The 17,554-nt window shown below is 39.7% G+C and overlaps 1 protein-coding gene across 1 annotated transcript in view; it reads right to left on the bottom strand.

Annotated features, from left to right (window-relative positions):
* Positions 1 to 17,554, bottom strand: part of egfra (epidermal growth factor receptor a (erythroblastic leukemia viral (v-erb-b) oncogene homolog, avian)) — a 260,506-nt gene that overhangs the window by 83,347 nt on the left and 159,605 nt on the right. Inside the window, exons 3-6 of the mRNA XM_028790897.2 lie at positions 12,919 to 13,102; positions 10,397 to 10,525; positions 4,845 to 4,913; positions 2,123 to 2,241 (exon numbers count right to left, since the gene is read on the bottom strand). Of these exons, the coding sequence (XP_028646730.1) occupies positions 2,123 to 2,241; positions 4,845 to 4,913; positions 10,397 to 10,525; positions 12,919 to 13,102 (501 nt within the window). The remainder of the gene's footprint in view (positions 1 to 2,122; positions 2,242 to 4,844; positions 4,914 to 10,396; positions 10,526 to 12,918; positions 13,103 to 17,554) is intronic.

The following is a 17,554-nucleotide window of genomic DNA, read 5'->3' as shown; positions in this document are numbered from 1 at the left end:
TAGTGCCTTGCACATCTATCTATGCACGTTGGAGGTTAATCTTACAGGCTCATCTACGGTATGTAATACCACTCCAGGGCGAGAGGGGGCGCTATCGCTAACTGCATCCTCCTCCACAGTCCAGAGAAAACACTGATTGAAGTTAACTGACTCTGCCCCTTCTGGTTTGGGCTCCATAACGTTAGAGTGCTCCAGGAGGAGAGTTGAACTATGACAGCCCTAGCAACCTGCAGGATGGAGCTCTGTGCAACCTGGAGACTTAGAGCCATAAGCACCGTATTGTGTTTAGCTTGGGAGTGATAGTTTTCATGTAGCATGCCATAGAGCATTTGATTTTTGTTTGGACCGAAAGGATTAAATGGAGATGACCAACTGAGTCCCAACATTTATTTTTCTATGCGCTGCTTCCTTCTCATGATGACTGACTACCTATCTCTCTCTCTTTACCTATTATAGAGTGCCTTTCCTATTTATCTATTATACAGTGCCTTTCATATATAAATAAAATGCATTATATATCTATTATATAGTGCCTTTTATATCTATTTTTCTATCATATAGTGCCTTTCATATATAAATAAAATATATATCTATTATATAGTGTCTTTCCTATCTATCTATCACATAGTGCCTTTCATATGTAAATAAAATGTATTATTATATATCGACCTATTTTAAAGTGTCTTTCATATCTGTCTATAATATGGCACCTTTAGCATCTATCTATCTATCTATCTATCTATCTATCTATCTATCTATCTATCATATAGTGCCTTTCACATCTATCTATCTATCTATCTATCTATCTATCATATAGTGCCTTTCACATCTATCTATCTATTATACAGTGCCTTTCATATATAAATAAAATGCATTATATATCTATTATATAGTGCCTTTTATATCTATTTTTCTATCATATAGTGCCTTTCATATATAAATAAAATATATTATATATCTATTATATAGTGTCTTTCCTATCTATCTATCACATAGTGCCTTTCATATGTAAATAAAATGTATTATTATATATCGACCTATTTTATAGTGTCTTTCATATCTGTCTATAATATGGCACCTTTAGCATCTATCTATCTATCTATCTATCTATCTATCTATCTATCTATCTATCTATCTATCTATCTATCTATCTATCTATCTATCATATAGTGCCTTTCACATCTATCTATCTATTATATAGTGTCTTTCACATCTATCTATCTATTATATAGTGCATTTCATATCTATCTATCTATCTATCTATCTATCTATCTATCTATCATATGGAGACTTTAGCATCTATCTATCATATAGTGCCTTTCACATTATCTATCTATCTATGTATTATATAGTGCCTTTCACATCTATCTATTATATAGTGTCTTTCATATCTATCTATCTATCTATCATATGGCACCTTTAGCATCTATCTATCTATCATATAGTGCCTTTCACATTTATATATCTATGGTGCCTTTCACATCTATCTATTATATAGTGTCTTTCATATCTAACTATCTATCTATCTATTATATAGTGCCTTTCACATTTATCTATCTATAATATGGTGCCTTTAGCATCCATCTATCTATCATTATTATTATTATTATTATTATTATATATTTGATTGATGCCTTTATCCAACGAGATCTGAGATACAATTGGTTTCATTTCTTTGTTTTTTCTAGTTGGAGTACAGACAGGTGAAGTGACTTGCTCGGGATCACACAGATCGAGGGTCACACAGAATCTACTCTATATGGCCTCTCACTCTATTGTTTAGTTTTTTCCATATTATTCTATTTACAGTATATACAGTAGTGTAGTGTATAGTATAGTGTGTTCCATATTATTCTATTTATATAGTGTTGGGTTACAGATTGTAGATTTATGGGCAAAAATGGCAAGCATATCCATTTAATATGAAATCGACAACACAATAAAGTGTGCAGAAAGTGAGGGGGTCTCAGTACTTTATGAATCCACCATAACTGGGCGAGAATCCATGCGTCTGAAAGAAGGAGTGTTATATTCTAAGGGCTGTGACTCCAAAATGCCTATCCCTTGATAAAACATAGCGGGGAGGCCCACTTGATTTTCGAGACACCACAGCGGTCCTTACCAGGCAGTCTGTCGGCTTTGGTCCGGTGCAGCCGGCGGCACAGTGCTCATTACAGCAGTCGCTTGGCATCGGCCCCTTGCATCTTTTCGAGCACTGCTGGGCGCAGGTCAGCTTGGTGACTGTAAAAAAAAAAAACAAAAACAAAAGGACAGGAGTGAGGTAAGCTGGTCAGTCTGGGTGGTCACGCCATGTCACAGCCACAGAGTCCAGCATGTTAATCAAGGCACAGTTTACACAGAACATCTCAGGCACTTTAAAACAAATCCTGCAAAGTGAGAAGAGCTTTCAAAAAAGAATGAAAGGAAGAGAAACGCCTAAACTGCACAAGAGTGTAGTCAACAGTAAAACTCTAAAAGGCATCAACTTTTGGTGGGAGCACCCAAACTGCACCAGCGTTCTCAGAACAATCTGGTAAGTGAGGGGACGTCCAGAGCCTGACTCAGCTTTCCCACCATCATCCCTCAGAGTCCATTAGCCGCTCCTGCTTCTCGTGCTCAACAGGAGTGACCTGCCATTCCTCTCATGGGGCAACCCAACCACTTTGTCTCATCTCCTCTCCTCCACACTGGGTGGATCACTCGCCTCTCTCTTTCTCTCTCTCTTTCATACTTCCTTTCTTTTCTGTTCTACAACAAAAGTGGGAGAGAAATCGAAGAAAAAGCAGGAAAGTAGGCTGAAGTGGTGTGGACATGGGATGAGGAGAGACAATGAACACGTGGCCAAGAATGATGGGATTGGAGCAAGTGAGATGAGAAGAGGCCATTCAGCCCACCAAAGCGCGCCAGTCCTGTCCACATAATCCTTCTAAAATAACAACAAGTCACATTTTGAAGGTCCCTAAAGTCCTGCTGTCCATCACGCTACTTGGTCACTTATTCCAACTGTGTGAAGAAGAACTTCCTAAGGTTTGCGTGAAATTTACCCTTAACAAGTGTGTCCCCATGTTCTTGATGAACTCATTTTAAAGTCACTGTTTTGCAAGGGTCTTGATAAAAACCGAGAGCCAGGCCTTCCACGACCTCTTGGGCACGGCCATCAGCAGTGTGTCTGTCTGAGGAGAGAGTGTCGACCTCGTCATCGAGAGGTTTACTTACCTCAGTGGTGACATCCACGTCTCTGGTGACTCTTCCTATGAAGTCAGTGGACAGTTTTTTTTGGGGGGGTCATGAGGTCGGTGGAAAGGGGTGTGTGGCGCTCCTGATATCCCTGCAGAAGGACAAAGGTCCCAGTCTTTAGAGTCCTGGTGCTCCCTGTTTGTGAGACATGGCCGCTATCCTGTGACCTGAGATGAAGACTGGACTCCTTCATGTGTGTCTGTTCGGAGAGTCCTTGGGTGCCACTGGTTTGACTTTGTGTTGCTCACGGAGTCCTGAATGAGGCACATGACCTGCACTGTGAGGTGGGCATCAGTTACAGCACTACGGCCATGTGGCGCGATTACCTGAGGATGATCTGGCTCGCAGGATCCCCTGCAGGGAGAGTGTTGACCTCGTCGAGAGGTTTTACTTACCTTAGCAATGACATTTCTGTCTCTGGTGACTCTTCCTATGAAGTCAGCAGACAGATTTGGGGTGGTCCATGAGGTCGCTGGAAAGGGGTGTGTGGCACTTCTGATATCTCAGGAAAAGGACGAAGGTCCAAGTCTTTAGAGTCCTGGTGCTTCCTGTCTTGATATATATGGTGGACAGACATGGATGCTATCCAGTGCTCTGAGACGAAGACTGGAGTCCTTTGGTACTTTGGGGAATCCTTGAGGGCTGCTGGTTTGTCTTTGTGTTGCTTATGGAGTCTCGGATGAGGCACATGACCTGCATTGTGAGGGAGCCTCAGTTATGGCACTATGGCCATTAGGGTGTTTCATTTTTCCAAAGATGTGATTTTCATATGACTTTGCTCAGTTTAGGGGTGTTGGCCATCTTCTTCTAGCCGAGGCCATCTTTATGTAGAGCAACGATTCTTGTTTTCAGATCCTCAGAGAGTTCTTTGCCATGAGGTGCCATGCTGAACTTCCAGTGACCAGTTATGAGAGAGTGTGAGAGCGATAACACCAAATGTAACACACCTGAGACCTTGTAACACGAACGCGTCACATGACACCGGGGAGGGAAAATAGCTAATTGGGCACAATCTGGACATTTCTCACTTAGGGGTGTACTCACTTTTGTTGCTAGCGGTTCAGACATTAATGGCTGTGTGTTGAGTTATTTTAAGGGGACAGCAAATTTACACAAGCTGTACACGGACCACTTTACATTGGAGCAAAGTGTCATATCTTCAGTGTTGTCCCATGAAAAGATATCACAAAATATTTACAAAAGTGAGGGGTGTACTTACTTTTGTGAGATACTGTATGAAGGTGGTTCATTATGCTTTGAAAACCTAAAATCTTTGTAACGTATGGTGGGCTGCAGGACACTAACAGATTATAAACACCTGACTTGGCCCCTGCTGTTGTATGCAGTGAGAGTCCTTTTTAAAATCGAGACTCTGTTCGAATTTCACAAATCTGTTCCCATCTCTTTGTGGTTACTTACTATATGGAGCCTGTTATGGACCCACATCAGTGCAGGTTCTTTCTGTAACCAAAAACTGGTTCCCCTATGGCATCGCTCCAAAGAGCCGCTGGATTTTTAAGAGTATACGACCTGAAAGTGGAAAAAGTTAAGGAGAAACGGCAGCTTAGGTGCCAAGTGGTAGACCGCAGCAGACTTTTAATACTTACAGGTTTGGCAGTCCATAAGCCCAGGGCCCCAGCAGGAGCTGTTGAAACATTCGGAATCACATTTTGGACCTATAAAGATAAACAGAATAAAATATTAGAACTTGTACATGTACTTCAGGAACCATGTCACTCAAGCGAGGGGTCTTTATAAATAATAGGATTCGAAGAGCGCCAAATTGAAAAGTTGGAAGTGAAAGGCACTGTAGAAGCAGGATAAAACAGAGATGCAAGGATGCCAGAGACCACCAGAGGGAGCTCTGAGGAGAAAGTCAGAGGACTGACAGGCAGCCACAGCTCTGCTTGTAGGATACAAAAAAAAAAAAGCCCACAGCAGAGACCCCATACTTTGGGTCCTGTCCTCCTCAGAGGTCCACTTTGTTTATCTGTACCTGACCATCTGTACTTAAACCACATGCTGAATAAAGCGGAACATGGCAATGTGTGTGAGTGTGTCTTTAATCAGGTTGTTATAATCACTTAGATGAAGATCAGACCAAAGGAGCCATGAAGGTGATAGACAGACAGATGTGAAAGGCACTATATAATAGATAGACCAACAAACAGACAGAGAGACAGATAGATTTTAATTTTAGCATAGTTGGCAGGATCAAATATAGATAAACTAGACAAAGAGCCCGTTTCAACAACGTAAGATGAAACGGGCACGAGTGGAATAGTATAATATACAGTAATCCCTCCTCCATCGCGGGGGTTGCGTTCCAGAGCCACCCGCGAAATAAGAAAATCCGCGAAGTAGAAACCATATGTTTATATGGTTATTTTTATATTGTCATGCTTGGGTCACAGATTTGCGCAGAAACACAGGAGGTTGTAGAGAGACAGGAACGTTATTCAAACACTGCAAACAAACATTTGTCTCTTTTTCAAAAGTTTAAACTGTGCTCCATGACAAGACAGAGATGACAGTTCTGTCTCACAATTAAAAGAATGCAAACATATCTTCCTCTTCAAAGGAGTGTGAGTCAGGAGCAGAGCATGTCAGAAACAGAGAGGAAAGCAAACAAATCAATAGGGCTGTTTGGCTTTTAAGTATGCGAAGCACTGCCGGTACAAAGCTGTTGAAGGCGGCAGCTCACACCCCCTCCGTCAGGAGCAGAGAGAGAGAGAGAGAGAGAGAGAGAGAGAGAGAGAGAGAGAGAGAGAGAGAGAGAGACAAAGAAAAACAAAGTCAAAAATCAATACGTGCCCTTCGAGCTTTTAAGTATGCGAAGCACCGTGCAGAATGTTGCTTCACGAAGCGGCTGCACACAGAAGGTAGCAACGTGAAGATAATCTTTCAGCATTTTTAGACGAGCGTCCATATCGTCTAGGTGTGCGAACAGCCCCCCTGCTCACACCCCCTACATCAGGATCACAGAAAGTCAGCGCAAGAGAGAGAAAGAAAAGAAAGTTGGGTAGCTTCTCAGCCATCTGCCAATAGCGTCCCTTATATGAAATCAACTGGGCAAACCAACTGAGGAAGCATGTACCAGAAATTAAAAGACCCATTGTCCGCAGAAATCCGCGAACCAGCAAAAAATCCGCGATATATATTTAAATATGCTTACATATAAAATCCGCGATAGAGTGAAGCCACGAAAGGCGAAGCGCGATATAGCGAGGGATCACTGTATAATAAGTATAAGCACCACAAAACTGATATAGGTGTATTGAATCAGAATACGTAATTAGGCCTCGAGCTGTAGTCGAAATCGCCTTTCAGGCCTCTACAGCTTTAATCGAAGTCGCCTTTCTCTTTGAATTTTCGCAGCCGTAAATCCGCCGCCTGCCGTGATGTCGGTCTCGTAAGGTTTTTCGGGCAGCTGTGCAGAAGGCGACTGCGCATTTGGCTTCAGACAGACATGAGTGAGTGAGTGAGTGAGGAGACTGGCGAATTATGTATTAAGATAAGGCACTATGAGATAGATAGATAGATAGATAGATAGATAGATAGATAGATAGATAGATAGATAGATAGATAGATAGATAGATAGATAGATAGATAGATAGATAGATAGATAGATAGATAGATAGATAGATAGATAGATAGATAGATAGATAGATAGGAATGGCACTATATTATAGACTGACAGACAGACAAGGTGCTGTGTGACATACACACATACATTAACGGCACTAGATACTAGTTACGTAGAGAGACAGAAAGAGAACTAGATGATAGATAAAGATGGATACAGAGAAAATGCAATATATAATACAGATGAAATGAAAATATTAGGTACATAGATATGAAAGAAAAAATATTACATAAATAGATTTTATATATATATATATATACTAGCCCCCTGCTTGCTTTGCTTGCCAACCCCTGTGTTTGGTTTTCCGGATACAGTGATCCCTTGCTATATCACGCTTTGACTTTCACAGCTTCACTCTATCGCGATTTTTTCTTATACACGCTTACGTCACTACGCACCGTGCGCTTTCTGAGAACTTTTATCTAAGCCCCACGATGGCTCCTAAACATGCTGCTTTTTCTAAGCCTTCTGACAATCAAACTAACCGCCGGAGGAAGATGCTTACCATCCAGAAGAAGGTGAAACTCTTGGATATGATGGCAATACCCTACAAAAGCCTCCTCACGCATATAAAAAGACAGCGCCAGCAACTGCCTGTCAAGATGTTCTTCAGCTGCGCACCCGGACACCCACTGCCTACTCCTAGTACTCCTTCAGCGGAAGAAGACAACGACGCACCTGCTGAAGATACTGCACCACCTGAAGACTCTCCTACTGAGCTCGTGCCTTCATAGGTTAGTGGTTGTGTGTAAGAACTGTGTGTGTGTGTGTAATTAAATGTATAGGACAATAATAATGATATTTGTAATGTCTAATATGTCTTATTGTCTCTTATTTTGTCTAATATATTGGGTAATACGAGTGTAATGGTGACTAAAGGGTGTTATTTCATGTCTAGAGGGCTCTAATAATGTTAAAAAACGTATTTAGAAGATTGTAAACAGGTTTTCTATACTCTAACTACAAAAATATTTGATTTATAAATAAAGAATCCTACTTCGCGAAAATTCATTTATTGTGGTAGAGTCTGGAACGGATTAACTGTGATAAACGAGGGATCACTGTACACACTTTAAAGATTTTTTTTCTTTGAATTGTTGCTATTTCATTAGTTTCACTTTTATTCCAGAACTTCTGTAAAAACAATATTTGTAATCTTGCGAGTCCCAATATGCTGAATCTTTTTAACGAGGTCAGGACAGGTTTCTCTGTTTGGAATTTCAGCATAGACAAAACGATCGACATCATCAGCAGTTAATAATTTTTTCTTACAAAGTAAAACAGTAAGTAGAGTTCTGCATTGGACTCCTGTCTGTAAAGTCGTGCTATTTTCCTCTCACAATTCCAAAGGTACCAAGATGATACCCCAGCTGTTCTCTAGTTTTTTGTACAAGGGTTAGACAGAACGTTTTTAACTCCTGGGGTAAATGTAGCTTTTTTAAATAAGCAGACTTATAAATATATATACACTAACAAAGTAACCAATAAATGCATGTGTGGTAAACTCCGTTTCTGAAATTCTCGAGATTCTTTATTTGTCACATGCGTAGTTATACAGGACAACACGCAGTGAAATGCATCCTGATCTGCTTATCAAAAACTGTGCAAAGTTAGAAGCGTATCAGTTAGATTAAAAAAAATTCATAGATTGAAAGATAACAGTATAGTAGAACATAATAAATAAGTACAATTATGTGAATAAAGTAGAATTAAGTGTTAAGGTGCAATAGTGTAGTAATTATTGTGCAAAACCAAAGTTAGACTGGTGCATAGTTAAATGAGGCAGTTTGTTTAGGCTACTGCGATCTTTACTTTCTTTTTTTATATTTTCTAATTTTCCTACTTTCATATCATTTAACTTTCTCCACATGTTTATAGCGCTGTTTTTATTTTGTTGCCTTTCTAATTTCACTGGTTTCATAGTCTCTAACCTGCTCTGCATGTGTTTAGCGTCAACGTTTGTAAACGTCTTTATGAAGTTCCACTTTGTCATTTTACTCATTGTCTTTTAATTCTGAGCCGTACAGTACAATACATAGAAGAGAATAGATCCTCAATACAATATAAAAATAAAAATTCTAGAAGTACGGAGTAGAATTTCACATTAGATGATATCACATAATATGATTTGGATTTGTTTTAAGTCCTGGAGACCTCATTCATCAAGCTGCCTCCCCCATTTTGCCATTCCAAATCTGAAATAGCACTAATCCGATGAAAGGACCCCTCATTCCCACGTCCCCATTCATCAGGGATGACTTTACCTTAGGCAGGCAATCTACAATTTAAAGAGATTGTTATTTTCTTGTGAATTGTTACATATACATTATTTTCACTTTTACTTTAAAACCTTTTGTAAAAACAGTACTTGTTTCTTTATTTCCTGCCCCGCGCGTGGTTACATCTCTTTCTTCCCAGACGTATAATACTGCTCGTATTGTGAAGGGTGTTGCGGCTGAACGTACGCTAAGGATATGCCTTTGGATCATTTGCTGTCTTTCTGCTGCTTGCTCGCTGCCTCTTCTGCCTGTCGCATGTCGTTGTTTTAAGAGACCCGAGCTCATGATGCTTGCCTGCCAAAAGCAATCCAACAACTGCTAGCTTAGAGGTCTGTTGACTTGTTTTAAATGATGGCTCACTGCCTGGTCTCGCGTGACGTTGTAAAAGCAATACCTGTCTTTTATTTCTGGCTGCGGGCATGGCTGAATTCTTTCTTGCAGGATGTATAACGCTGCTCGCGTTCAGTTGGGGTAGCTGCTAACGCGCTACCCTTCGATTTTTTTAAAGCCTGTACAGCTGCTGTCCATTTTGCTACGGCCCTGGGACAATCTCTTGGCACCAAGTCTTATGTTTACGGTCCCTGCGAGACGCTCCGTGGCAAGTCTCCTTGGTCTCGTGGGTCTTTAAAATGTCTTTCGAGATTATCACGTATCGTAGCCTTGCAATTGCTTTCCATTCCAGGATTTCCTTATATATATATATATATATATATATATATATATATATATATATATATATATATATATATATATATATATATATATATATATATATATATAATATATAAAGGTACAACATGATAGATAGATAGATAGATAGATAGATAGATAGATAGATAGATAGATAGATAGATAGATAGATAGATAGATAGATAGATAGATAGATAGATAGATAGATAGATAGATAGATAGATAGAAGTTAAAGGCACTATATAACAGACAGAGAGATGGATAGATAGGAAAGGCACTATATTATAGATAGACAGATAGAAGTGAAAGGCACTATATAACAGACAGACAGACACAGTAACAGTTTCTGGGAAGTGGCGGGTGGGATGGAGTCAGCGTTCACTTCAAGTCGTGTGCCGCCCTCTGCTTTAACTAATGGGTTTGGAATCCAAAGCAGCTGTTGTCAGGCTGCTCATTTTTGCTTAAAACCTGACCAAGCACACGTGACAGCAGAGTCGTGTGCTCTTCAATTGTGAGACATCAACAATACATGCAGAATACGTACAGTTCACATTTTCACTGGCGGGGATCACTTCCGGCTTTGTACTCGTGTCCAGGATGTCACTCCAGTTGATGCTGTCCAGGTTGCAAAGGTAAGGATTGCTAGCAAATTTGACTCCACCTTTAAGAATCTCTAAAGACAAAAAGAAATAATAAAACAGTATTAATTTCAAGAATGCACAAGTGGATCGGCACAACTGAAAGGGACTGTGATGTCTACAAGAAAGAGCAACATGGGCCGGGTGAACTTGTGCCTGTCAGAGTATTTTGGGGAGAAGGGACGGGAAGGTCTTTGCTGCTAACATCAAGAAAAGAATATAAGACAAATTATATTTGAATTATAGTGTGAATTTCCACTTGGGATTAATAAAGTATCTATCTATCTATCTATCTATCTATCTATCTATCTATCTATCTATCTATCTATCTATCTATCTATCTATCTATCTATCTATCTATCTATCTATCTATCTATCTATCTATCTATCTATCTATCTATCTATCTATCTAATAAGGAAAGAACATAAAAACTTGAGACGTGATAAATGGGAAATCTGATAAAAGAGAAAAGAACAAAAGAAATTTGACAAAAGAGAAATCTGAGAAACAAGTAAACAACATAAGGAATCTAACAAAGGAGAAATTTGATAAATGAGAAAAGATTATAAGAAATTTGAGAAATAAGAAATATAACACATGAGAAAACAATTTAAGAACACATAAGAAATATGATAACTTAGAATTTGACAAACAAGAAAATAACATGAATTCTAACAAATGAGAAAAGACAAAGATGAGAAATCTGAGAAATGAGTAAACAACATAAGGAATTATAACAAAGGAGAAATGTGATAAATGAGAAATCTGACAAATTATAAAAGAGAATAAGAATATGAGACATTTGACAAATGAGAAAAGATTATAAGAAATTTGAGAAACAAGAAATCTGACAAATGAAAAATCGGAGAAATGAGTAAACAACATAAGGAATTTAACAAAGGAAAAATTAGAAAAGAAAATAAGAAATCTGACAAATTAGAAAAGAGCATAAAAACATGAGAAATGTAACAAATGAGAAAAGAATTTAAGAACATAAGAAATTTGATAACAGAATCTGACAAATGAAAACAGAAAACGAGAAATGTGACAAATGAGAAAAGAACATAAAAAATGGACAAAAGAGAAATCTGAGAAACAAGAAAAGAGAACAAGAGAATGAGAAATGTGAAAAATGAGAAATATGAGAAATGAGTAAACATAAGAACTTTAACAAAGGAGAAATTTGATAAATGAGAAAAGATCATAAGAAATTTGAGAAACACGAAATCTAAGAAATGAGAAAAGAAGAACATAAGTAATTTGATAACAGAATTGGACAAATGAAAAAAGAAAATGAGAAAAGAACATAAGAAATTTGACAAATGAGGAATTTGAGAAACAAGAAAAGAGCATAAGAACATGAAAATTTGACAAATAAGCAAAGAATTTAAGAACATAAGAAATTAGGTAACTGGGATTTTGACAAATGAAAAAATAAGTAAACAAGAAATCTGACAAACGAGATATTGTTAGACTTGCTATTGTTGTCTGTCTCCTCTTTTATTTCCGCATTTCTTTCTTTGCTGCATTACCACCTTACTACATGTGTATTTTATGATTGGCTGTTGTCATTATCAAATCTGAAGTATTATTTTTTTTATTTTTATGTTTTTTTTCCTATTTTTATTATTGGTTAATTGTGTACTTTCCCTTCAAGTCTGCCTGTGTTCCTTGTTCTTTGTAGGTGGTTTCATAAGAGGCGGAGCCACCCTGATGTCACACCTCCTGGTCCCGCCCTCTGACTATTTCAGACAGACTAACAGGAGTTTGCACAGCTGTACTTCGATGTTCACTAAAGAGTTAAGGTATTGTTTTCTGTATTTGGGTTTCACACTAAAACTACTATACATGTAAAGTAATCGAGCAGGGCTTCTTATTCCTGTTGCTACCATGTGACAACTGAAAGTCACCCATGTGTGATGTCACCATGGCAATGGGATTATAACCTTTTGACCTTTGATTTTGCTTTGCGGTTTTGAATCGTCTGCATTCTTTGGTAACAATTCTGGTACACACTCCTGATCTCTTCATCCCTTTCATTAAAAAATGAGTACAGACAGTAAAAAGGTCAACATTGTACACTTCTTAGTTGTCCAAGATTCTGGGTAGGTAGGTTGTGTATGTTGTGTGTGTGTGAGGGCAACTCCCAGAATCAGAAATTCTTGTGTGTCTCCTTGTCTTGGACTTTTTTGGGTTTGTGTTTTGAGATCGGTACTTTGTGATATCTTGACTTGGGTTACAACCTCTGCTAGAATTCCCAATTGTCCCATCCATCCATCTCCTGCTCTTCTCCATGCCACGTCTCCAGCTAGGCAGAACAGTAGCAGCAGATTGATAAGTCGATCACGAGGAGCTGGAGGGTTCAGATTATCACCCCTAAGCCTAACCCTAACCCAGAAAGGAAGGACAAAGTGAAGGTCGACATACCTGTGAGGCTCCACATGGGCAGCTGCTGCAATCCTGACCCACTTTTGTTGAAGTTTAAGAAGACGGCCAAAGCGTACTTGTTATCGTACAACGTGTGTCCTCGGATGACCTGGAGGTTCTCCAGGGGGATTCTTGAAATTGTGTTGATGGCAATCAGCACATATCCGCCGACTTCTTTTATTGACTGTGGAAAAGAGAAAGAGGAGAAATGAAAAGCTTACTGCCCACTGAGGTGTCATCGGCCATCATCTGTGTAAAGGTTCGCTCTTGGTATCTGAAATGCAAAATGTCACCTTGAGATGGGAGCAAAACACACAAGAGGTTATCTTAGTCGGGGACGACAAGCATCGAGAGCAGAAGGGTCAGTTGAATCCCTAGGATGTCCACAGCTTTGATTTTTCCAAATCATCTATCGTTTAAAGAGATCTTCTTATATTGTGTGGTGGCAACTGATAAGTCACAGTGGAGCACGTGACGTGAAGATCGTCTAATTTGTGTTGCCATCAAGAAAGAGTAGCGTTTCTTCCCAATGAAGAGGTGTATTCATGAGAATTAAAAGATTTGTTGTTTGGTGAAAGTGATATCCACATACGCGAGCGGCAGAGACACGAAGTGGCAGACGTGCCTATAGTCCACTCACTTCTCATTCATGTGAATGCTATTGTCAGACGCCGTTCCTGCACTCTCAGCTCCAAGCGGGGTCGGAAATAAAAGACAAAGAGAAGAAGACAAAGTAGATCGTCGTAAAGAGGTTCAAAAACGTTGATACACATGCAGAGAAGGTTAGAGATTATGAAAGTACTAAAACTTGAAGGTCTCAACAAACTGATAGTAAAGATCGCACAATGTGGTGTAGCGGGTCCACAGCTCACGTCAAAAAGGCCACTTTTTAACTAAATAATCGGCACACTCGCGGCTTAGCAAGGGGGTGTGGTATGTGTGGTCTGAGCGGTTTCCGGGTGATGTGTGATGCGGATGGTCCTCACCTAAGTGCACAGGTGAAGAGTTGGCCGCATCTGCAACTGGTGCTGGGAGCTGCTAATTGTCACATCTGATCCACGTCCCCGCAATAAAAAGAAGCGCGAGGCGGCTAGGAAGGAAGAAAAGGAAAAGACGTACGGAGGTTAGAAGTAATAGAGAAGCCTGTGCATGCGTGCGTGAGTGAGTGAGCGAATGTGCTCTCTGTGGAGAGATATGCAGCTGGATAGTGAGCTCTCGTGGGGTGTTTGGACGGCATCAGGGGGGCAGTTGGTAGTGGTCGCTCCTGCTGAGCATTTTGAGGAGCGGGATTGACTGGAAGACGAGCGAAGCCCCCTAGTAAAAAAAATATGTATATATTGATAGTGAACATTTTCAGATCTTAAACTTGGATTGCGCATGTCATTACAGTTTGTACGTACGTCAGTGCTTAATTTTTTTGTTTTTATTATATGTCGGAATTCTCTCCAACGCTCAGAGGGCGCATACCTTTGCGAGTAAAATCAGAGTACTGAGCGAGTTCTTTTGTTTGCGCGAGTTGAGGTCGGTTTGCTAACTTCGCTGTTTGTTCCATTAGTGCTTTGAGAGGGACCCACTTTTTTGTTCCATTATCTGTACATCAGAATGGTGTCTTGCTAAGTGTGCACTCAGGTTCGCTGTGTTCCCCGAATATTTGATTTTGGCATGTTGGCACAACTTGCAGATGGCATGGCTCTTGTCCATCTCCTTAGTGCCTTCTTTATTGTGAAAGCCAAAATGAGCTCACACGTCCGCTCTGTACGACACGGGAGCCGCTCTAACTCCTCTGATTCAGCCATCGGTTGTCGTGTTACTAGTCGGCTTGGTTTGTCACGGCACAATCCGCATTGTCTGCCAGATCCGCGCACCTGAGTATCGAGAGCCTACATACGTCAACCCTTACGCTATTTCCTGTCTCAATTTATGTTGTTACGTTAGCTGCTATCTTGCGACTGGGGGTTTAACCACAACGCAAAATGAACTGTGTGCCTTGAACCTTTGAATGTAAACTAAGTAATTAAAAATTGAGGCTATGTCGTTGAGAATCGATCAAAAAACATAATATTGCAATACTCAAGTGTATCAATATGTTTTTTACACCGCTAGCAGTAGAGCTGCAGTAAGGAGATTGTGGGTTTGCATCCCAAGTCCTCTCTTCAGGGTAACGCTTTGAGCAGTGAGAAAAACACTATATAAATGTAATGTAACATTATATAAAAGTTATTGTCTGTTCTTACCTGCATTATTATCAATCTTTAATTTAATAATTATTTAATTAATTATTTAATGTTTTTTGTATCAGTATGCTGCTGCTGGAGAATGTGAATTTCCCCTTGGGATTAATAAAGTACTGCGGTGGGTTGGCACCCTGCCCGGGATTGGTTCCTGCCTTGTGCCCTGTGTTGGCTGGGATTGGCTCCAGCAGACCCCCGTGACCCTATGTTCGGATTCAGCGGGTTGGAAAATAGATACCTTATTAATCCATCCATCTATCTATTATCATTAGTGTGACAAGAAAGACTTGTCTGGTATCAGTAACGTTATGCTCAAAAAAGGAAAAAAAAATAATTTAAAGTTGACATGAAGATAAAAATGAAAAGAAAAAAAAAGTCAAACTGGTACTAAACACGTCAGATCATCTATGTGTCTACTATAAGCCTGAAGAAGCAGTGAACCACAAGCACCACAAGTGTGGAGTTTCAGGTCAGACTGTTAAAGTTGACGTGAAAATGCAAATAAAATTAATGAGACAACCAGGAGAAAAGTCATAAAGCAACCAAGGAGTCGCAACCAGAAGGCCACTAAAACTCAAAATGCAACTCAAAAACCTTATTAGAAACCAAAGTGTCATGATAGGGAGTACCAAAGCACTTCCAAAAATCCACACTAGAGGGGGATATCCCATCAAAAACCCCAGTTAGGTACAAAAAGGCTACACTGCATCTTTATAAAGTAAAAGCTTCTCTCGCAAAAATGCTCTTCAATAACAATGATGGAGCACAAAGGAGATAGGAATTGCCCAAAATAGCAAGGCAAGGCAAGGAAACGCAACCAACGTTCCAAATACAGAAATCCAAAAACAAAATCAAAAAAAGAAGAAGAAACACAAAAGCACAAGAACTCACCAACTCCCAGGCGCATTAAGATGAACCACCAGGAACTGCAGATTCAGAGGGCGGCACAGGGAAGTTCCTGGTGGTGATTACGTGGTGGCCCCGCCTCTTCAGGGACCACCCACAAAACACATGGAACATAACAAAACCAAAAACATAATGAATGGCACACATAATCAACATAAATAAAAGAATCAAAACTGAACAAGAGAGGTGTAAAAATGCCCACTAGAAGGGGAAATCCTGTCAAAGACCCCGGCTAGATACAGGACCGAGTTTGGGAAGCACTGGCCTAGCCAATGTTCTGCCTTTTAAAATGAGAACCAAAAAACGCCAGAAGTCGCACAAATTGAAATAAACGGCCAGGCTGGCGTAGTTCTTGGTCTGGCGCAACAGAACTGGAGATTGAGAAAGGAAAAAAAAAGAACGGGAGTGAGGAAGTGGGGATGAAGACGCCTCAGACAAGGCTGAGGAGAGCAAAAAAACTATCCAAAGAGAACAAAGTACAATAAGCTCACCAAAGGAGTCGGGAATACAAAGTTCAAATGTCTAAATGACCACCCATTCACTACCAAATGGCTTTAACTTTTACTCAGAGTCTCAGATAGGTGATGATGTGAGGCCTGTGATTGTCGCGCTCGTCATGTCAAAGTTTGTGACCTCCCAGACCACGCCCCCTAGCAACGGTTCACTGCACATGGCAACAAGACCACAAACTGGCACGGCCTGCGTAAAAACAAAAATGGTGGAACGTGATACTGTTACCATATATATTCGCGTACAAGTCAGGTCTCGAAACACAAAAAAACGATCATAAAAATCAGACCCAGACTTAAACGCCCGTTCAAAGATGCGACACTTAATTTTTATTTTTTATATCTTCTGGCCTCCTCCAATCTCCCTTAGACTTTCTCGTATACTCTCATAGATATTTGAGGAGTAAACCACAAAACAAGGATCATATTTTTACATTATGCACATTAAAGAACCATCAACAACAAATCCAATCAAATTAATAATATATTGAACAATTATTATAAAAGTAAAGTTGAATAAATCGGATCCTACAGCTGAATGAATAAAAGGTAAAGTAACACTTCCGGTTAACGGAAATAGCTCAAAAGTTGACAGAAATCGGTTTTGTACCGAATACTTGTATGCAAAATTTGGTTGACCTAAGTGTAAGGGTCCTCAAGTTATCATGTTTATACACACACACAATACCAAAAATGGTATTTTCGGATTCAGGGAGGCCTAAAACTTCAAGATTCATCAAAATCTCAAAATCAAATTTTTTGACGATTACAATACTTTGCCTATACTTCGATTATGAAAGAGTAAAAATTAATTCTATTAACTGTGGTAGTCAACATGTTAAAGACCATTTTTGTGTATTTTGAATATTTTGGAGGTTAAGAAGGGTGGCAAGGTGGCGCAGTGGGTAGTGCTGTTGACTCGCAGTTGGAAGACCTGGGGACCTGGGTTTGCTTCCCAGGTCCTCCCTGTGTGGAGTTTGCATGTTCTCC

The sequence above is a fragment of the Erpetoichthys calabaricus genome, chromosome 6 (assembly GCF_900747795.2).
Source record: "Erpetoichthys calabaricus chromosome 6, fErpCal1.3, whole genome shotgun sequence".
NCBI classification, from domain to species: Eukaryota; Metazoa; Chordata; class Cladistia; order Polypteriformes; family Polypteridae; genus Erpetoichthys; species Erpetoichthys calabaricus.
The sequence above is the reverse complement of the archived record's forward strand: the minus strand, read 5'-3'. Positions and strand labels throughout refer to the sequence as shown.